Below are 19,145 nucleotides of genomic sequence, written 5' to 3'. Positions count from 1 at the left end.
TTTTTCTTAATGGAAAACACAGATTTGTGTGGATTTTAGATTAAAATGGAAATTTTAAAAAAGCATTTTCAGATTTACCCAGCTTGGTGTGGACATGGCCCAGGACCACCTGCACGAAAGGTTTTTTTTTTTTTTTTGGTCAAAACCCAAATGTGATTGCTGTTCTCTCACACCTTCCCAAATTAATCACACCAACGGGTAAATGCATCAGATTTTTTTTTTTTTTTTTTTAACTAAACTAAACAAAGCAGGTGTGAAGGTGCCCTTAGTAGTTTGTCTACTAGCTGGTCTGTGGAACCGGCCATGGAACAGAAAATATGACACAGTGATTCAAGTATCATTCCTGCTGGCAGTTCAAATACCCAGCCTGCTAAGCACCATGGAAGCACCAAATCGCTCATCGATCAGGCACCGAATGTGCTGCTGTCAAAAAGAAGTTCATTCACTTCATATAAAAGAATGCTTTACTGCTGCATCATCCCTGTGTAGATGGATACAAGTGATACACTTTCCACAGAACTCTGCATGCAGCAGGATAAATGCACAAGAGATTAAATGTGATTGTGGTGTTAGGATGTGTCGGATGACATGTGCCAATTATCTGAGTGAAAGTAAGAGCAAAATACCCCAAAAAGTTATCCAAAGTTGCACAAAGTTTCACTTTAGAATCTCCTCAATACTTCAAACCCCTTAGGAGTCATGTACATTGTTATGGTAATGCTATATCACGCCACAGTGTTGTGTGCCGGGATGTTCTTGGGATAGGATGATAAATCTGCACAATCTGTCATTTGTCACCCTGAAATCCCAAAAGTCAGAGAAATGATGTGGCAGAGACGGAGCACAGATATGCAAGCTTAGTCTCGATTAGGGGTTATAAACTTATTTTCAGCCTGTGAGCCAAATGAGAAATGCTGCTGCCCTGGGACACAGGCCATTGACAGGATATTGCCACCTCTGTGGGGAATCATGCTGTGGACATCCTAAACCAGGCCTGTGACCCATTTGGGTTATCAATCCACAGCTGAGGAGACCAAGATCTATACCAGACTTTTTTTTTTCTTTCCCCCTAGCTGTTTCCCAACGCTTCAGTTCCTCTGTCAATCTTTCCCTCTCTTTCTACTCCTTTTTTTCCTGTTTTTCTCTCTCTCCTTCCTAGATTGATAATGAATATTCATGAAGGTGTTATTTGCATTGCTGGCTCCTGAAAGAGGCTGAGTACACAAAGGTGACAGCCATCAACCTCTGGAGGCAACGGTGTTGAGAGATGAGAGAGCGAGGGTGAAAGTGAGGAGGCAAAAACAAGAAAGAGAGAGAATGAAGAGAGGATGATAAAAACAAGCACAAAAACCGCCCAGACCCACAGTGCACCTGCGGCTGTCAGCCTGTTATTTTAAGTTGAACTGAAAAAGGCTACAGAAAAAAAAAAATAATAATAATTACATGGATAGATTATCAACTATGATACAACTTTGACAAGTGGTGCTTTGGCGTTTCCTGGTTGTACACAGACAATATCAACCCTTTCTATGCATACGCCTCCCACAAAACATCTCTGTCAAAACATGCCTCGCAGGTCATCCATGAGTGAGTGAGTTAGTGAGTGAGTGACCACAATTTGCCACACATGGCCCACAGTAGCAGCACTGCACGCCCCGTGGGAAAAATGATCAGAGAGAAGCCAGGAGCAAAAAGGGAAAGGGAAAGTGAGACCAACAGAGAGCAGAATACAAAATAAGATGGGGCACATTTATTATTTATTATTTGTGGTCTCACCTCAGTGTAAACTGTTCCACGTTAGAATATGTTTTCATGTAGATGCCGAAGGCCACTGTCTTGCCGAGCCGAACCGGGCTGGGTGGCACCAGAACCTCCACGTTCTCATCCAGTCTCAGCTTCTCTCCTTTAGCCAAAACTGGGCCCATAACCAGCGCCACAGAGCCTGCTTTCTGCATGTCCTGAAGACCTCCATCCACTAGGGGGCTCCACTGTCCTCCAAGCCCCAAACCCAGGGCTCCGAGAGGCCCGACATTTGCACTCTGACCTCTCCATGGTTCGTTAACGATGGGGGGACACTCTTGACCAGCCCCCTCGACTGGCACGATTGAGTAATACACATCCACTGATGGTAAAGTTATTTCAGGGGGTCTTTTCCTGACTTGTGTGGGAGTAAACCAAGCCGGGGGCAGTTCCAGGCGGACAACGCAGATGCCAGGGGTGCCCATGAGTCGGCAGCCCACCGAGGGTGCTGCTTCGCTGGGGTCGCGGATGGCCAAGGCCCTGATGCAGGGGAGAAGGGCTGGAGGAGGGGGATCAGGCTCATCCCAACGCCGCCCCGCTAAGTAGAACAGTACCTGCGGGAAATAATAACACATTAGAGTTTTGCACTGCGCACGTGCAAAAAATAAGATGATGGGTGATTTCTACTGTCTTCAGAACACGTGGGTGGTTCACAGGTCGAATTAAAAACATTTTGTTTCAAGGAAGTTTTGATCATTCAAAATCAAATAAGGAAATAAACCAGAAGGTGAATAACTTAATTTGGAAGTTACAGAGATAGATAGCTCACTCTGTATTTATTTAAAATGTATAAAATGGATAATACAATGACCTCTTCCAAGCCTGCCTGTAATACAACATTATGGCCTTTTGCACACCTGACAATTGACAATATATTTGAGCTGAAAAAGTATTCTGGCATAATTTCACCCAATGCAAAGTGGGCAAGGAATGGGCAAGTCATACTGAAAAAGAGGAAAGAGTAAATTGCAGCATTACGTGCGGCACTGTGGGCAAATATGTATCAGTAAAATCAAAGTGTTGTGGTATGTGCCAGTTATCAGGGTCGGCAAGCAATTCATCTAAAAGCATAAAAATGATAAACTAATAGATGAAGAGACAATGCAAACATAGTTTCACTGAGGTAAACAGAGGCAGACTATGAATGTAGTCATGTGATAAAAGAAAACCATTTGTTACCTTCAAATAAACCAGTTTCGCGAAAGCTTCCTTATATACCCTACATAGAGGTCTGCTCAGGGAGCTTAAATCTGATCAGAGCTCAGCCAATGACCTCTGATCATGAAAATGCATTTTGAGAGTGCCCTTGCTTCCTTAATGTGATGGACTTCCTGCTGGAACAGGATATTGGGGCGGGACATAAAGTCGGGACATTTTTGTCATTGTTTTACGCCGCTTGTCAAGTAGGTGTTTGATATGATGATCTGAATGAGCTAACAAGGTGAAAAGGTCGTTTTGTGTTCAATGAGACTTCAAGGAAACAGGGAACAGAGCAATGCAAAATTAAGAAAATACTACAGGAACTCTTTGATTGTAAAAACCTCCTTTTGGGAATAAATTTAAAATATCCCGAAGGCTTCCTTCTCTTTTCTAATTACTGCCTCTCTGGTTGGGTTTCATCCTGAGAGGATTGCACAGCTTGCCGGAATTTCCTCTTTTCTAATGCAGCCGTCCCACATTTTGCACATCCTGTGCGCATGCTGTAAGATCACATGAGTGTTTTTCTTCCTATTTTCATGTTTTTCTCATATGTTATATATTGTATAAATGTTATTTATTTATTTATTTACTTTTCCAAAGACATATTCCCGCTATACAAATACATAAGTTCATTTATTTGTCTAATATGCTTAAATGCTGTTATTTTAGAAACCCTGTATTATAGGTGTTAAAGTATTTAATACTTCATTTAATTCATTCTGTTCTGTTTAATACATTCTAGTTTTGTACCTGTCAGTTGCATTATCTCTTATACCCATCATTTTATCAATTGTCATACGTATTCTATATATATTTCTTTAAATATTTTACAGATATAGGACGATTATAGGAAGATATGCATTAGATATAGGAAGATTAGACAAAAATAGAAAATGGGTAGATTTATTGGGAAAGTCAAAGCTGATATTATTCATTGTGATAATAAGGTAAATCTACTGGTACCTGTATCCAGGGACGTGTTGACCCCACTTTGGACATTACCACATGACCTTTGACCTTCCAGTTCATGGTCACCTGATTGGCAGTCAGCAGGAGATGTGGAGGCGGGCCCTGAAGCAGCTCGACGGGGATTGGCTGCTCTGCGCTCATGTTGCCGTAGCTGCAGTTGACGGAGGGCGGGGCACCAACGCCGGGCTCCAGCTGGTGGAGGAAGAAGGGCTCAGTGCGAGACGACAGGCTGCCGTTCCGCATGACCTCCTGATTGGCTTCCCGCAGGAAGAAGGCGGAGTCAGCGCCACTTAGCTGACACTGGACAGGGAGGTAGGTGGGCAGCGAGGAGGAGAAACGGGCCTGTGAAAAGTCCGGCCCTCCTCCTGCGCCGCCTCCTCCTGCTCCTGCTCGGCTGTCGGACACTGAGGAGAGAGAGGAGGAGGAGGAAAAGAGAAACAGGGAAAGGGAGGAGAGAAGGGAAGATGAGAAGAGAGGGAGACAGAGATGGGAAGAGGGGAGAAGAAGATATTCAGCACATTACAAAGACACGTAATAAAATGTGTTATGCATATAGTATCACTTAGAAAATAATCTCAACTGAAATCCAGTATATCAGTTTAATTTTATCCAGCAAAGACAAGACTGTGAGCAACGTGTAAGAGAATCAGAGACCCACTGACCTGTGAAATGCATTTTATTATACACACATATACGCACAAATATCTATTTCTCAGCTTTCTCACACACATAAATTTACACATACATTACAATTCGCCGATGCACACATACACCGAGACACATGGTGTACGTACGCACACGGTGTATATGCTAATGCACATGAGCACATCAGCTCTCAGCGGTCTATATGCTCTGTTACATACATCGCACAAGCGGGCAGACTCTCTGCACGAATGCATCAGTTTCTATTTTTTTCCGTCCCCATTTGAATTGCATTACACTGGCATATATCAAAAATGACACATTGCTCTTTGGCAGGGAATTCCCATATATTTACATGCTGTTTTTACTCATTTAGAAAGACTGGAAGCCTGGAGCTTTGGATTGCCAGGGTTTTGGCTCTGTATCTCATTTCAGAGCAGGGTGGCAGGGTAGATGTGTGATTGGCCAAGACTGTCCCACGACGGGAGTTTCGAACCTCCTGTCCACTCAATCTCCCAGCAGCCAATATTTCACAATCAACAAGTGGCTTTTAAATGTCTATGAACAAGACACCGAACCCCTACCTGCTCATTGATATGGACTCTATAAATAAGAGTAGGAGATGAATGCTAAGATGTGCAATAATACATGACAAGGTGTCCCGATATTGCTTCCGCTTCATCCATTAGTTCCCTACACTGGGACACCTCAGAGTGCTTATGACATGGTCACTTGCCAACAATTAAAAAACTTGGGAAAGTCTATTAATTTAGGCAGTAATATGATCTGATGGTGGCACTATTTTGGTACAGGTCAGACTAATATCTGGAACAGCCTGTGGAGACAGTACTGCCGGCTGATTTGGCTGCAGCATCATAGTCACATTGTTGTAGACATTGTGGATTTGCCAACATGGACTGAATATGGTAGAAACCTACACAAAAGTGGCTTGGCTAGCTCAGTATTGGTGTTCATTCTCCAGCAACATTAACTGCTTGCAAACAACCATAGTAGTTTTGCAAAAAATCAGTATTTTAATAACATGACAGGGTGTTGCGGCTAGCGTACACTAACACAGTCAGCTTAAGATCAAGGAATGCATGCAGAAGAAGGGAATGATAAAATTTGGTGCCATTGATGTCAATGGGACAGGTGCAGAAAATTCCATTATAAACCACTATATTTCCATTGTCTTCCGTTCTGACTATATAATAAAACTGTAGCTGTTGATTTATTGTTCTTATGGATTGCTAAAATACACTTTATTTGAGGAAAAGGCATTAGTTAGCACTGATATAGAATAATGATAATGATATTAACTCTTGACATGGATTACATTTGTGGTGTTCCCTTATACGATTTATGTGGACATTCAGCCATTCATACTGAGGTATTCATCATGTCCACAGTCTAACATTTATACCCAGTTATACTCTCGTCCAGTATCGTTCAGTGGGACACACATGGTATCAATAAGGCCCGGTGAAGAATAGAAGCAGAAGAACAACGTCTGAAATTGCGGAATTTGATCACAAAAATAGAATCAACAGTAAAACTCTGTCACGACTGTCACGGAATTTGTCAAAACGTGGGTGCGATTTTAAAAAATTAGGATTTTCCACACCATTACATTTATCTTTTTTTTTTTTTTCCACAGGCAGGGCTCATCACTTCACTTGGCTTATAAATTCATTGATATTCATTACATTTTGAGTAATTTCTTATTGAGTTGTTGAAATTTCATTCATCCACCACATGATTAGACACCCTCTGATGCCAAAATGTGCTTAAATTGTAAAACACAGATTTCAGGAAAAAACGGAAAACACAGAATTTTTAATACCTAATCTTAAAATGCATATGCTTATGTTGCTGTATGGTGATGAGCATTCGCTACACGAAGAGCAAAGTACAAGGACCAACAACAGCGCTGAGGCTGTTTGGCTCCTTTACACTGTGTTTTAATCAAACTGTGCAGATGTTGGGAGCCTCTTGTATCGCTAAGCGGAGGATGCCTCAAAAAGAAGTTTGGCTCTTGTGCTGTTTGCAGTCACAATGTCACAAAATAAGCTCCATACTATTTATGCACACACACACACACGCACACACACACACACACACACACACACACACACAAAACTGCAAGGACAAGCAAACTTTAACACAGTCCCACACACAATTATTCTCACAAACACACAGATACTGTACACACACACACATACACACATTTAGAGCAGTGGGTTCGCAGGCAAGCATGCGTGTCTGTACGCTTGTGTGCGCTTGTGTCTTAGTGTAGCGGAGTGTGAAAATATAATGAGGGTGGGACACAGTGTAGCGCTGTCTGGGACAAGTCACACTGAGGTGACTTTGCAAAAAATAATAACAATAATAGGAAGAAAATAAAGCAATACCTGAAGGCAACATGAATAAACAGACTGCGGTTTGGCTGTGGTGTGTGAGCATGGAGGGATAAGTTTAGAGCCAGAGGGGCAGGCGGAGAGAGGAGCAAATAGTGTGTGTGTGTGTGTGTGTGTGTGTGTGTGTGTGTGTGTGTGTAACAGAAAGAAGGTAAAAAATGGACACAATGAGTGAATGAGAGAGAGAAAGAGAAAGGAAAAGAAAAGCAAAAAGAAAAGAGAGGAGCATGTACACACATAATCATACACACACACACACAGACAATACAGGGTAGCAGGATGGAGGGTCATTTTTATTTTACACAAGATGAGTGCGTACGTTTCACAAAATTAACACAAACTTGTCTGTCGTCAGATCTTTACCCCGAGGTATCACAGTGAGTTATTTGAACAGATGATGGGACGACCACCTTTATATTGAAACTTCATGAAAATTCAGTAAAGTGGCAAAACAAAAGTTGAGACAAAAGTCCATACTGATCCATACCTGTTGCAGCGCTGTAATGTTGAGCCACATTTTTTAAAGAAAATAACTTGCCTGTCATGTGATGACAGCTGAATTGTCTGGTAATTTTGTTTGTTATGCACATGAAAAAGTCACTTTTCACTTGCAAAAAGTAAAAACATAAAAAATACATAAATACATAAAGCAAAAGTCATAGTGCACGCTGTTCCAAACCGAGCGAGTGATAAATGAAGCCAAAACTGAACCCATCAGCTTCAATCAGGTCTCAGGCGGAAATGTCAGGTTCTACTACATGAATGCATTATCATACTGTAACACACAGTATGTGCTGAAAGCCCTAAAAAAAGTGAGAATTGCAGCTTCTAGGCTTCTCACAATCCTTTTGATCACGTTGAGTAGCCTGAAGAATAAAATTAGAATCACAGTCTGAGGTCAGAGTTTATTCTTCTCACAGCAGAGTTCATTATTACGTATATTTACGCCTGCAGAACAAAGGGAAGCATGAGATGGCTTCATTTTTGTGAGGTTATGAGTCACAGAGGTTGAGACTCACATGTAAAAAAAAGAAAAAAAGAAAAAGCTCAGTTGCTATGCAGCCAGGGTGAATTTTGAGATGCAGTTTGTAATCGTCCGCTGGTGACTGACTGAGTCATGTGGTCAAAACACATCAGCATGTTAGGTCGAGGAAGCTGCAGTGTTTACCCATTCCTCTCTCATCATTATGGGTGTCCTTGAGGTCCAAAGGCCTGTGAAAGTGTGTGTGTATGTGTGTGTGTGTGTGTGTGTGTTTCCGCAGGAGTCCGTTACGAAGCATATGTGCCAATCCCAGACTGGGACCTCAAACAGCTGACACACACACATACACACACACATACATACACACTCACAGCTTTTTCAAGAAGGCAGAGCTCGACCTTTGAAGTCAAGCGTAAAATCATCCGAGTCAAACCGTTAACAACAGATTATGAAATATCTGAATGAAATATCCCTCTTTTAAAATCTTATCTACATTTCTATCCAATTTCCATCGTACAAGACCTTTGTTGGGTCAAAGGCGTGCTCTTCCATCTCATGTCATAATGTTGTGGCTCTGAACCTTGGACGCCTTGGTCGCTTGCACTGTTAGTTACCTCAAAATGAATAACCTTTTTTTCCCACAACGCGATGTCCACTATCTGCAGCCATTTACGCCCACTCCAACACGAGTGCTGCCGTTATGAAAGTAAAGCCAGCGAACAAAGGTTATGAGTCATCTCAAGGCCATTGCTTTTATAATAGTTATGCTTTTGAGGATCATAATCTAGATATATTGTGCATCCTCTCCCCTGTAATTAAGCAGGTATCTTTGGAAACTTTGGGGGTTTCTTGCAGAATTTAAATTAAGTTGTGCAACGATGGGACCAGAGAATTTGAAGAGGTACTTAAACGGCACTAATTTTGCTGTTGCAACTAAAGTAAATTTTCCAAATAACAGTATCAGCAGGACGCCTGAAAGGTCAAATGTGCGTAGAGCGGCCAGAAATGACAAGGGCTTTTACGAGGAAGATCCACCAGTCTTCCTCGGTTCTTAAGGCATTCAGGGTTTCTCCGTGGAGATATGAGGTTGTTACAGATGCAAATTTCAGACATAAAAGGCAGAAACGGACCAATCACGGCTTGAGGGGGAGCGTCACACTGCAATTCAGGATTGAGCCTTTGAAATCTGGCATTGTAGCATTCCGGTACGCCATTGGCTGCCATTAAACCTGGCGCGCTCCGGCTATCCTGGCACCGTTACCTTGGCAACCACCGACCACAACAGGAGTCGCTACCCGCTGCGTCCTGCTGGACCGCGCATGTGTGTGTGTTTCTAATTTTCTGTGTGCGGAATCATGAATGCATGAGTGGGTCTATGTGTGTGCATGTATGTGTGTGTGTACGTGCGTGCATGTAAGAATAAGTGTGTGTGTGAAAGAAAGAGAGCCAGCATGTGTGTGTGTGTGTGTGTGTGTGTGTGTGTGTGTGTGTGTGTGTGTGTGTGTGTGTGTGTGTGTGTGTGTGACGAATATTGGACAAGGATTAAGCCAGATGTACAGAGAGTTGACAAGGCCCATCTGTGATCCTTCTTCCCCCCAAAATGCCCATCCTGTTTTCTTTCCAACCACACACACACACACATCCACACACACACACACACACACACACACAGAGCCAATAATCAAAACACAGTGGAGCGTGTAGGAAAGGAAGAAAGTGAGAAAGGAAGGAGAGACCGAGAGAAGCAGAGCCAAATAGAGACAAAGAGAGAGAGAGCCAAATAGAGAGAGAGAGAGAGAAAGAGAGAGACAGAGAGAGAGAAGAGGTGGAGAGAGAGAGAAGAGGTGGTAATGTTATCAGTGTTGCTTGATAGTGTGCTGGTTAAATATTGAGTCAGCTCTTTATATTTAATTACAGACAGACACACCCACTCATACACACACTTATGTATCATCCTGGCCAAGGCAAAGTGAATGGAAGTCCAGACACTCACTGACACACACACACACACACACACACACACACACACACACACACACAACTGTTACTGGACCTGGGGTGTATTCTAGAAAGTGGGTTTACCGACCAAACTGACTTTGTTAATAAAGAGTTTAGGGAAATCTGGAATTTTTGCTTCCAGAAAGTGAAATTAAGTGATAAAGTGACTTCCACTCTGAAACTAGCAGCAGGTTTACTCGAACCAGCCTCAAGTTTTTGGTGAGAAAACCCGTTGAGCCTGCAGAACTTCACTTTGGAAACAGTTGTCAAGTCCCTATTATTTTTCACCTTCACAGTAATTCGTTTCTTAGTTGTAAATTCTTATAAAGTCTGGCTTTCTTGTTTGGCGATAAAGTGACTGGTTTCTTCCATTGCTATTCCTTAGGGAAAAAAAATATTTTTGGATGTGTTTTGGTGTTAAAAATAGATAACCTAATGTTTACACTGGTTTGATGAGTCTACTACTAGAGGTAACACCTCATAAACCTCCCAGAACAGTTGTAGCAGTGTCACGAGTTGATTTCTCACAGCCAGGGCCTTTTTTTCTCACTGCGCCTGTGTTTTGGGTCAAGTACAGCCTTTGAAAACACCAAAAAATTAATTTGAGGCATCTCGTAGCTGAGAGTCCACAGTTACACCACATTTTCGATCTGAAGCTCGGCAACAAAGTAAACCAAGCGTGCAGGAGCCACCGAGCCATTTTATTTTGTATTTTGCACATGCAGTGTGAGTAGATTTCAAAAAACGTTCACTGTAGGTCCAGCTTTAATGTGGCGCTACAATCAACCGATCACTTCTCCCTCCTCTTCACTCCCTGCAACCCTTCACCATGTTCAGTCCTCCATGCCTGCTCCTCTCACCTGGTTTGATGTGTTTTCTATGGCAACATTTAAGCTGTTGTTCCCCTGCAGCGGTGGCCACTTAACCCTGCTTTCACACTCATCAAGCATCAATCCTGCATTAGCGCTCCGAGGCTTCGCTTTGCTTTGTTCTGCGGATGTCATACATTAAAACAAATGAGTGCACTGTGACACAAACATCACTCTACACCCAGACGGACAAACTGGTAAATTGGGTCAATATCTGCCTTATTTTAAAAGATCAGATTTTAGCATGACCATGGCTTCAGGTTACTTTGTGGCTTTGAAAAATAAAAAAAAGATAAATAAATGTTAATTTTGAGTCCTGGTTCTCAGTGTTGATCTGACTCGCTGATGAATTACATATACATTATTTGTCCATTTAGTCTTCCAAACAACTCTCCGTTTTGCATAGTGCACCTTTAATTTTGCTTGAGAGAAACTCTTTTCTGTTTCTTTTTTCTTTCTTTCTTTCTTTTTTCTTTCTTTCTTCCTTTCTTTCTTCCAACATTTAATTAAAATGACGTTTACTCTGGTAACAGTTTTCTTGTCTATTTCAGCATAGCATTTTTTTAAGATAATTGAAGGGTATTAAATATATTCGTTCAAAACATCAGCTAACAGCAGCTTCATTTAAAATGATATTAGAATCAGTATTGGCCTAAAAAAATTCAACAGCCTGTGCTGGTAACCAGTCTGACGGCTGAAATGAAGGTAAAACTGCTCTACACAGGCAGTGAAAAGTCATATTTCTGCTACAGCTACATCTGGGTACTAATGCTAGCTTTAAAAACAAAACGAAACACAACAGAAACACCACAGAGCATTCAGAAGTGCCAAGCGTTTGGTGAAAAACACCAGCAGATTGCCTCTGTATCATTCAAAGCTTTCATCTGGCAAAGCAAAACGTTTCTAAATGTGTGGATATTGGAAACAGACAGACATCATTATTGGAATTACACACACAACCACACACACACACACATACACATACAGAGATTTGTATGTGCATACACAGACAAATACAAAAGCACCCAAGTTTGCAACTTCGCACACACACACACACACACACACACACACACACAAATGACACAGCAAAGGGAAAAATCCATAATGGGAGAATTTCCTGAAAAGAATGAATTTCATTGATCACACAGATGGCACAATATCTGACAGAAAGAGAAAGAGGGTGACAGAGAGAGAGAGAGAGAGAGAGAGAGAGAGAGAGAGAGAGATGGAGATGGAGAGAGATTAGAAAGAAAAGAGTGGCGAGGAGGAGAGATAACAGCATGAGAAAGGATGGAGAGAGAGGGAGATGGAGTTTCTATTTCTGAGCTGAGAATTCATCACAGACATGCAGAGTTTATTTTTGTGGGCTCTCTCTTTCTCTCCACTTCTCTCCATTCCTCTCTTTCTCTCTCTGTGTGTGTGTATATCTGCCTTGCTCTATGGCTCTATGGCCTCCGTCTTTCTCTTTACCTCTTGTCTCACTGTCTGTTTAATCCTCTCTTACCCTTTTTCTCCCACTTTCATTTTTCCTGGTGTCATCATCAAAGCAATGCAAAATTTGGGGAAATCTGACCACGGCTCAAATAACCCACGACATGATGTGAACACCAAAGTCCATCGTTTTGTCCCTGACAGATCATTTGCTCAGATGCTCCATGCTAACACTTTAGCATACAGTTTGTTATTTCAGTAATTTTCAAAAATGAGGGCCAGGGACATTCAGGGGTCATTGAGGGGCTTCCAGGGGGTCCCGAGTCAAAAGAGGAAGAGTTTAAATTCGCTGTAATTTAATTCATAAAAAAAAATGCTGCTACAGCAAAGCTACAAACCAATCTATTTGTCAGTGTTCAGGTACATCTAAATTACGTACTGCAATACCTGATACAAAGCAAATTATCTTCTCATATCAGGGTGCCCACAGCAAAATCACTTCAAATCAAATAAAGTGTCCACAGTTTAATTAAAGCCACCTAGGGGGCCCAGTACATGAAAAAGTTTGAAAAACATTGCATTAATAGTAAGTGGTAGTAGACAAGCATAATCCACAGCAGAGTAAAGATTAACCTGGTAGTTATAAAAAGTTGTTTTTGTGGGAATTGCTTTATAGCCACTCATAAATAACATTTACTCATTTTGGGTGTTTTAATACTTACATTTCCACTTTAACGTTACAGTTATTAGGAATATACATACGTACGAAGAAACATACGTCCATAAATTAAGCACAAGACAAACATAAGACTCATTTAGAATTCAGTCGTGTAAAATACAGATTAAAATATAAGTTCAGATGCAATAAAATACAATTATGATAGTAAAAGTGCCTTGTGGATACAACCAATTAGCTACACTATCGGTTAGATGTGTTGTGACGGTCACAAATACAGAGAGCAGACAGACTGGTGATGATCCTAAATCTACTGGTTCTGCAGCCCAACACCTGTTGCTAAGTCAGTGCAGTGCAAGCAAGCTTAATGAGGGGCGGCGTGAAAAAATAAAAATTATTAGCAGCCAGTAGTTTGCAGCGAAACCTGCAGTGAGCATCAGAAAGAGAAGCGAGTGATGCCTCTCGGCGTATAAAATTGGTCGTTTTGCCTCTGTTTCAGTGAAATGTTGTGGGCGCACCAGGCTTGGAAAGCACGGCTTGTGGCTGGAGACTGTGATTCACTCTGGGGAGAATAGGGATGGATGGAGAGAATTTGATGTTTCCATCACAAGGTACAAGAACATGAGCAAAAAAAGAGGAACAGGTGGCAACTGCAAAGATTTTTAATTGAAGTATTTAATGTCGATCATTCATTTTTACCAGAAAACAGATGGGGAAAAAAAGAGCAAACTAAGTAAACTGCCACTCTGCAAGATGCTTGGTTCCCATTTTTGAGACTATGATGCTGTCACATCCTGCCAGGACACTTTCCAAGGTGACATTTTTGGGTTCTTGAGTTTGAACAGGGGGCTGGTTGGGTGGGAAAAGTCCTTCATGAGTTTAAGACCACATATTATTTTAAATTACTTACCATTTAGCTTTACAACTGCTACAAATTCTCATTTTGTCACTATCAGAATAATGCTAGTCACCTACTATTGCTAAATTGCATGAATGCTAGGGAGTTGGCATGGAGCACCACAGTGAGGGATTTACTGGTTCCTCATGGATGATTTCGGTGTCAATGTTCTCCTGACTAAGTAGAGCAACTGGCTCATCTCCCAAAAACCTGAAACAATATAGGACAGTGCACAGCATTTTAAAATTCACATATGATAGATAGACAGCTGGAAAGATAGATATTGTTCATTTCGTATTCTCCTCCTCTCCGACTCTGCCTTTTATCCCATTTCTCTTTCTGTCTCCCTTTCTCTCCTCCCCCTGCTCTCATTCGACTCTCCAATATCCACCATCTCCAAATATTCTTAACATATCTCTATTTTTCTGTCCCTCCATCTCACTCTCTATCTCTCTCCTTGAGGAGGAAGAAGATAGAGATAGAAATGATTGATAGAAAGATTGAGAGAAGGAGGAACTGCAGTTTGAATTGCAACAGGGCAGACTAACTCTAACAGAAAGTCTGTGGATTTGGACTGACAGCACCAGAAAATACAAAAACTAGGGACTGATAACAATGAGCAGCTGAATCCGAGGACGACGTCTCAGCTCGTTCAAGGCTCTGAGATCAGCATCTGGAAGCAGACGATTAAACACACAACTCCTTGACAAGAGGCCCAATATTCTCTGTAGTCCTGAAACAAGTGAGATAGCATTTTTGATCCATGGGCCCTGTCCAGAATTCCAATGTTTTTATTTTTTTATTTATTTATCTATTTATTTATTTATTTATCTATTTATTTATTTATTTATTACCCCAAAGGGTTTGCATTTTATGCAGAAAATAAATTCTGTGGTTACAATGAGCCTGCAAGAATTTGATGTTTTCTTGTAAGATATAAATTGCATCTGTTAATAGCTCAACCACCAAATTTTAAGCAGTTATGCGCTTTAAAAAATATTAAGTTGCTAAAACTGAAGCTTCAACAGTGGCTGGGATGATCAGCCTTCATGTCATTACGTAAAGAAAGTTAATTTTCATCCTTGCTTTGCTCTGTTCCAGGTGCGCTGCTGTTACCTCATGTTTGTTAGCACTTCAATCAAACTATTCCATAGCATTTTTATGGATTTTTTTTTTTTTTTTTTTTTTTTTGTATTTGAGAGAAAGATAGCTGGTTCAATGTAGGAGGAGTAGCCACTATGGGGGACATGCCAAGGGAGCTGGTAGTGACGTGACGGTAAAGCAGAGCGCCACCAACCGTTGTAGTTCGCTTTAGCCTAGCTTTATGACTATATTGATTGTGCATGTATCTCAAAGATAAATTTCAAAAACTGCGAATTCATTTATGAGGATTACTGCATTGAAGAAAACGTGTAGAGATCATATTCTACAGTCTGCGAAAGAGCTTATTTTCTGAAATTCTCTAAAACCCCGTGATAAAAAAAAAAATGCACTGGAAATCTACTGAGGGAAACTGTAGTTGAAATAACCTCCAGGTTTGCCTACAAAAACACTTCATCACTTGAATACTACTGGGAATAGATGTTCTTCGCATGAGGTTTTCCAACCTGGTAGACCTGACCTGTCTGAGCACTGAGCACTTCAGCACCCTGGAGAGCGCCAGTGGAGACTGCAGAGGGAGCCCTGACCCTGACCACAGCTGGAACAAGAACGGGAAGACGGGGTGGAGGGAGGACTGGGAATTATGGATGTGAATTGTGTGGCTGTGGATGTGTGTGTGTGTGTGTTTGAGAGAGAGAGTGAGAGTGGGTGAGAGGATTGGGGTGGTGGTGGAGGGGGGGAGGGGGTCACTGCACACCTTCAGTCTACATTTTGTGAGAATGCTGTGGCCATCTTCTCTCTCTGTGAGTGTGTGTTTGGCAGTGGATGCCCTGGTCAGGGAAGTGTGAAAAACCAATTTAAAATGGCCACCATCCTACTGAGAGAGAGAGAAAGAGAGAGAGAGAGAGAGAGAGAGAGAGAGAGAGAGAGAGAGAGAGAGGAGGCTAAGCAGCACAGACCGAAACAGAGAGGCATGCATGCAGGAAGTACAAAATTTACATGCCATCTCTCTCTCTCTCTCTCTCTCTCTCTCTCTCTCTCTCTCTCTCTCTCTCTCCCTCTCTCTCTGTGTGTATGTGTGTGTGTGTGTGTGTGTGTGTTAGAGCGAAGTATTGGACAATTTTTTGATTACGACACCTGTGGATGGGCCCCCACCATTTAAAAGGGCTTGTAATAGTCTTTGCATGCTTCTTCTGCTTCTGCAGTAGCGGCTGTCTGGTCGTTGTCACAACACAGTGGCAAATGTTCTTGTCTGCTCTTGTGCAGAGAAGACTAGAGAAGACTGGCTAGAGATCTATTCATCCTCTGTAAAAATCTTTTTTTGAGAGAGTGGCTAACTGGTGGTGGTTATTGTGGAATTCATCAGCCTCTACAACTGCTACAGGAAAAATATGGTGCGGAGAAAAGAATGTCTAAAAATAAATGTGTCATTATGTGATACTGAAAATCATAAGGGCTGGCTCATAGTTGCAGAGACCCTCCCACGACCACAACGTGTTTCGAATTCGAGCAATCAGTGTAATCAATGTCAACGTCAATTATTCTTTTCTTTCTCATTTTTTGTTTTGTTTTCCTTTCTTGTTATATTACACGTGGATTTCTATTTCTGTTCATCTTGCTTTCTAGATACAGGAATGAGTTCTACAAGAGGTCTTAGTATATCATTCATTCATATAAACAAATATAATTTAGCAAATTGTGTGGTTGTGGTACAGTTGAAGCAATGAAGGCTAAGGCCAAAGCTTAGAAATCTTTTGAGTTTACGTTTCACTTCACAAACCAAGTGAAAAATGGCAGCCCAATGCTGGTGATCAGCAGCTCTTGATCTTTGACATAGACCTTTTTTTTTAAATGAAACTGTGATGTAGAGGAAGAGCTGGGGATCTACAGGCGAGGAATCTGAGAGAGGGATGAAGCCACTGGGCCTCTGTGCCATTCAATTCTATCCTTCAATGGTCCAAAGCCAGGCAGCAGGCTTGTAAAAGCTGCTTATAACAGGACTAAAGGACTCACCGCCTCAGCTGAGTTAATGGACCAATGGGGACAAAGTAACCAGGGAGAGGGGAGGAAGAGAGGAGAGGAGAGGAAGAGAGGAGAGAAGAGGGGAGGAGAGGAGAGGAGAGAAGGAGGATGGATGAGAAGAAAAGGAGAGAATTGGCTGTAAGCATCCTATTCATGTTAAGTAGCAAGTGATGAAAAGGTGTGAGTGTGTGTGTGCGTCAGAGTCTGTCTGTGTGTGTGTGTGTGTCCCTGTGTGTTCCTGTGTGTGCATTAACCAGCATCATGTGTGGTGTTGCATGTTTGACCTTGTGTTAACAGGAGTGGCGAGGCGTACGCTGTCAAGACCAATATAAGCCATTATACATCTCCTCACCATACGCGTGCTCACACACCACACACACACACACACACACACACACACACACACACGCACGCAGGCACGCAGGCACGCACGCACACAAACACACACCTACATGCTCATTCACTGTGACACAGTGTGTGAACATGCGTCATTAGTGGAACATGTTCCAAAAAGAGAGAGAGAGAGGGAGAGAGACAGAGAGAGAGGGAGGGAGAGGGAGAGAGGCAGTGAGACAGAGAGAGAGAGAGAGATGGGGGGACAGAGACGGCAGAAATAGAAATAAGAAATAAGAGAATAAATGAATATAAGAGAGCGGAAGCAAAGAGTGCAGAGGCAAAGAAGAAAGGGAGATGGAGGAAGAAGAGGAGATAGAGACGGACAAGCCTGTAGTTATGCAGAGTGAAACAGAAAAAAAAAAGTTGTGAAGGATGAAAAACGGAGAGAGAGAGTGAAGCGCAGGTAGAAAGCGAGACAAAAGCAGCTGAAAATGAAACTGTATGGGACCCAGGTGGGATTATCTCATCCCACTGGCAGATTTTTTTCACTTGTTTTAAGAAAAAAGGTTTAACACTGAATATGAGACTGAATGACCTGTTTAGACGGTGAGATGTATCTGCGGTGGGGACTCAGATAATGAGACAGAGTGAAAAATGTGACAAAAGGAGAGAGAGGGATAAAGCAGTTAAAACAGAGCAGCTGAGAATGTGTCACCTGGCTATTTGGCTGTGTTAGATGTGTATGTATGTGTGTTTGTGTTAGAGCTTTTTGATCTTATCAATTAATTTGAATGTAGTGGTTTAGGATGATGTTTAAAAAAATGAAATTAACTTGGGAGGTTACCGTGGATGGGGCAGCACAGGTAATTTATTCCAGCATGTCAAACAGGGGCACGCAGCGAAGTGGGAGAAGTGCGTGGCTCTGTGAGTTGCACAAAACATCATTTTCATAGCGTCCCGTATGAAAAGAAAGGGGCATTATGGAAAGTACAGATGTGGTGGTGTTTCACATAAAGGTATGAAACCCATACTGTATTTAAAAGCCAGAATTCATCCATATGCTGAACAGCCAACCCCAGATCTACCAAACCAAAAGTATTTTTCTAAACGTCCTGCGCTTCATCTATACAGTAATGCACCTGAAAAAAAAAAAATGTACAAAGAAGCTGGAAGATGTGTCGTTTTACTCCACTACAACAGATCTATGGTCAAGTCGAACCATGCAGCCCTTCATGAGTTTGACGATGCATTTTATTACCGATGCTTACCCCCCCTAGTGACCGCACCAGTGGAACAAGGGGCTGAAAGAAGCATCGGGCTCCTGGAAACTTGAGGAAGATTGGCACATCTGCACGATCACAGAAAGCGGCACAAACATGATCAAAGCCCTGAGACTGAACAAGTGCACCAGCCTCCAGTGCTTTGGACACAAACTGCAGTTTACTGATTGACAGATTAATGTCAGCCCAGAATAAACATTATTAATTACTTAACCTTAGTTTAATTACTAGTATAAAAGGTAAATGTAGGACTTTTATTAAAAAGAGAAAAGATTATTTCATTTCATTTTAATCAAATGTATACGTACTTCCACAGAGGGAGGAGACAGGATTGTGTTCCTTGCCAAAAAAAAAAAGTAAAAAATATTTCAAAAGACATTACAAGCACCTAATTTATGATTTTGTTATTTAGCCTGCAAATGACATGTTTATTTTTTTTTTCTTTTGTCAAAAGCCACCTTTATTTATTTATTTATTTGTTTATTTATTTACTTTTTTGAATAGTTCCTTTGACTTTTGTAGTT

The 19,145-nt window shown here is 41.6% G+C and overlaps 1 protein-coding gene across 1 annotated transcript in view; it reads right to left on the bottom strand.

The window, feature by feature from the left end:
• Nucleotides 1-19,145, bottom strand: part of LOC115364984 (transmembrane protein 132C) — a 359,390-nt gene that overhangs the window by 215,276 nt on the left and 124,969 nt on the right. Inside the window, exons 5-6 of the mRNA XM_030059694.1 lie at nucleotides 3,964-4,373; nucleotides 1,777-2,354 (exon numbers count right to left, since the gene is read on the bottom strand). Coding sequence (XP_029915554.1) covers nucleotides 1,777-2,354; nucleotides 3,964-4,373 — 988 coding nt within the window. The remainder of the gene's footprint in view (nucleotides 1-1,776; nucleotides 2,355-3,963; nucleotides 4,374-19,145) is intronic.

The sequence above is a fragment of the Myripristis murdjan genome, chromosome 9, assembly GCF_902150065.1.
Source record: "Myripristis murdjan chromosome 9, fMyrMur1.1, whole genome shotgun sequence".
In the NCBI taxonomy this organism is placed as follows: Eukaryota; Metazoa; Chordata; class Actinopteri; order Holocentriformes; family Holocentridae; genus Myripristis; species Myripristis murdjan.
This window is presented reverse-complemented; position numbering and strand designations above follow the sequence as displayed.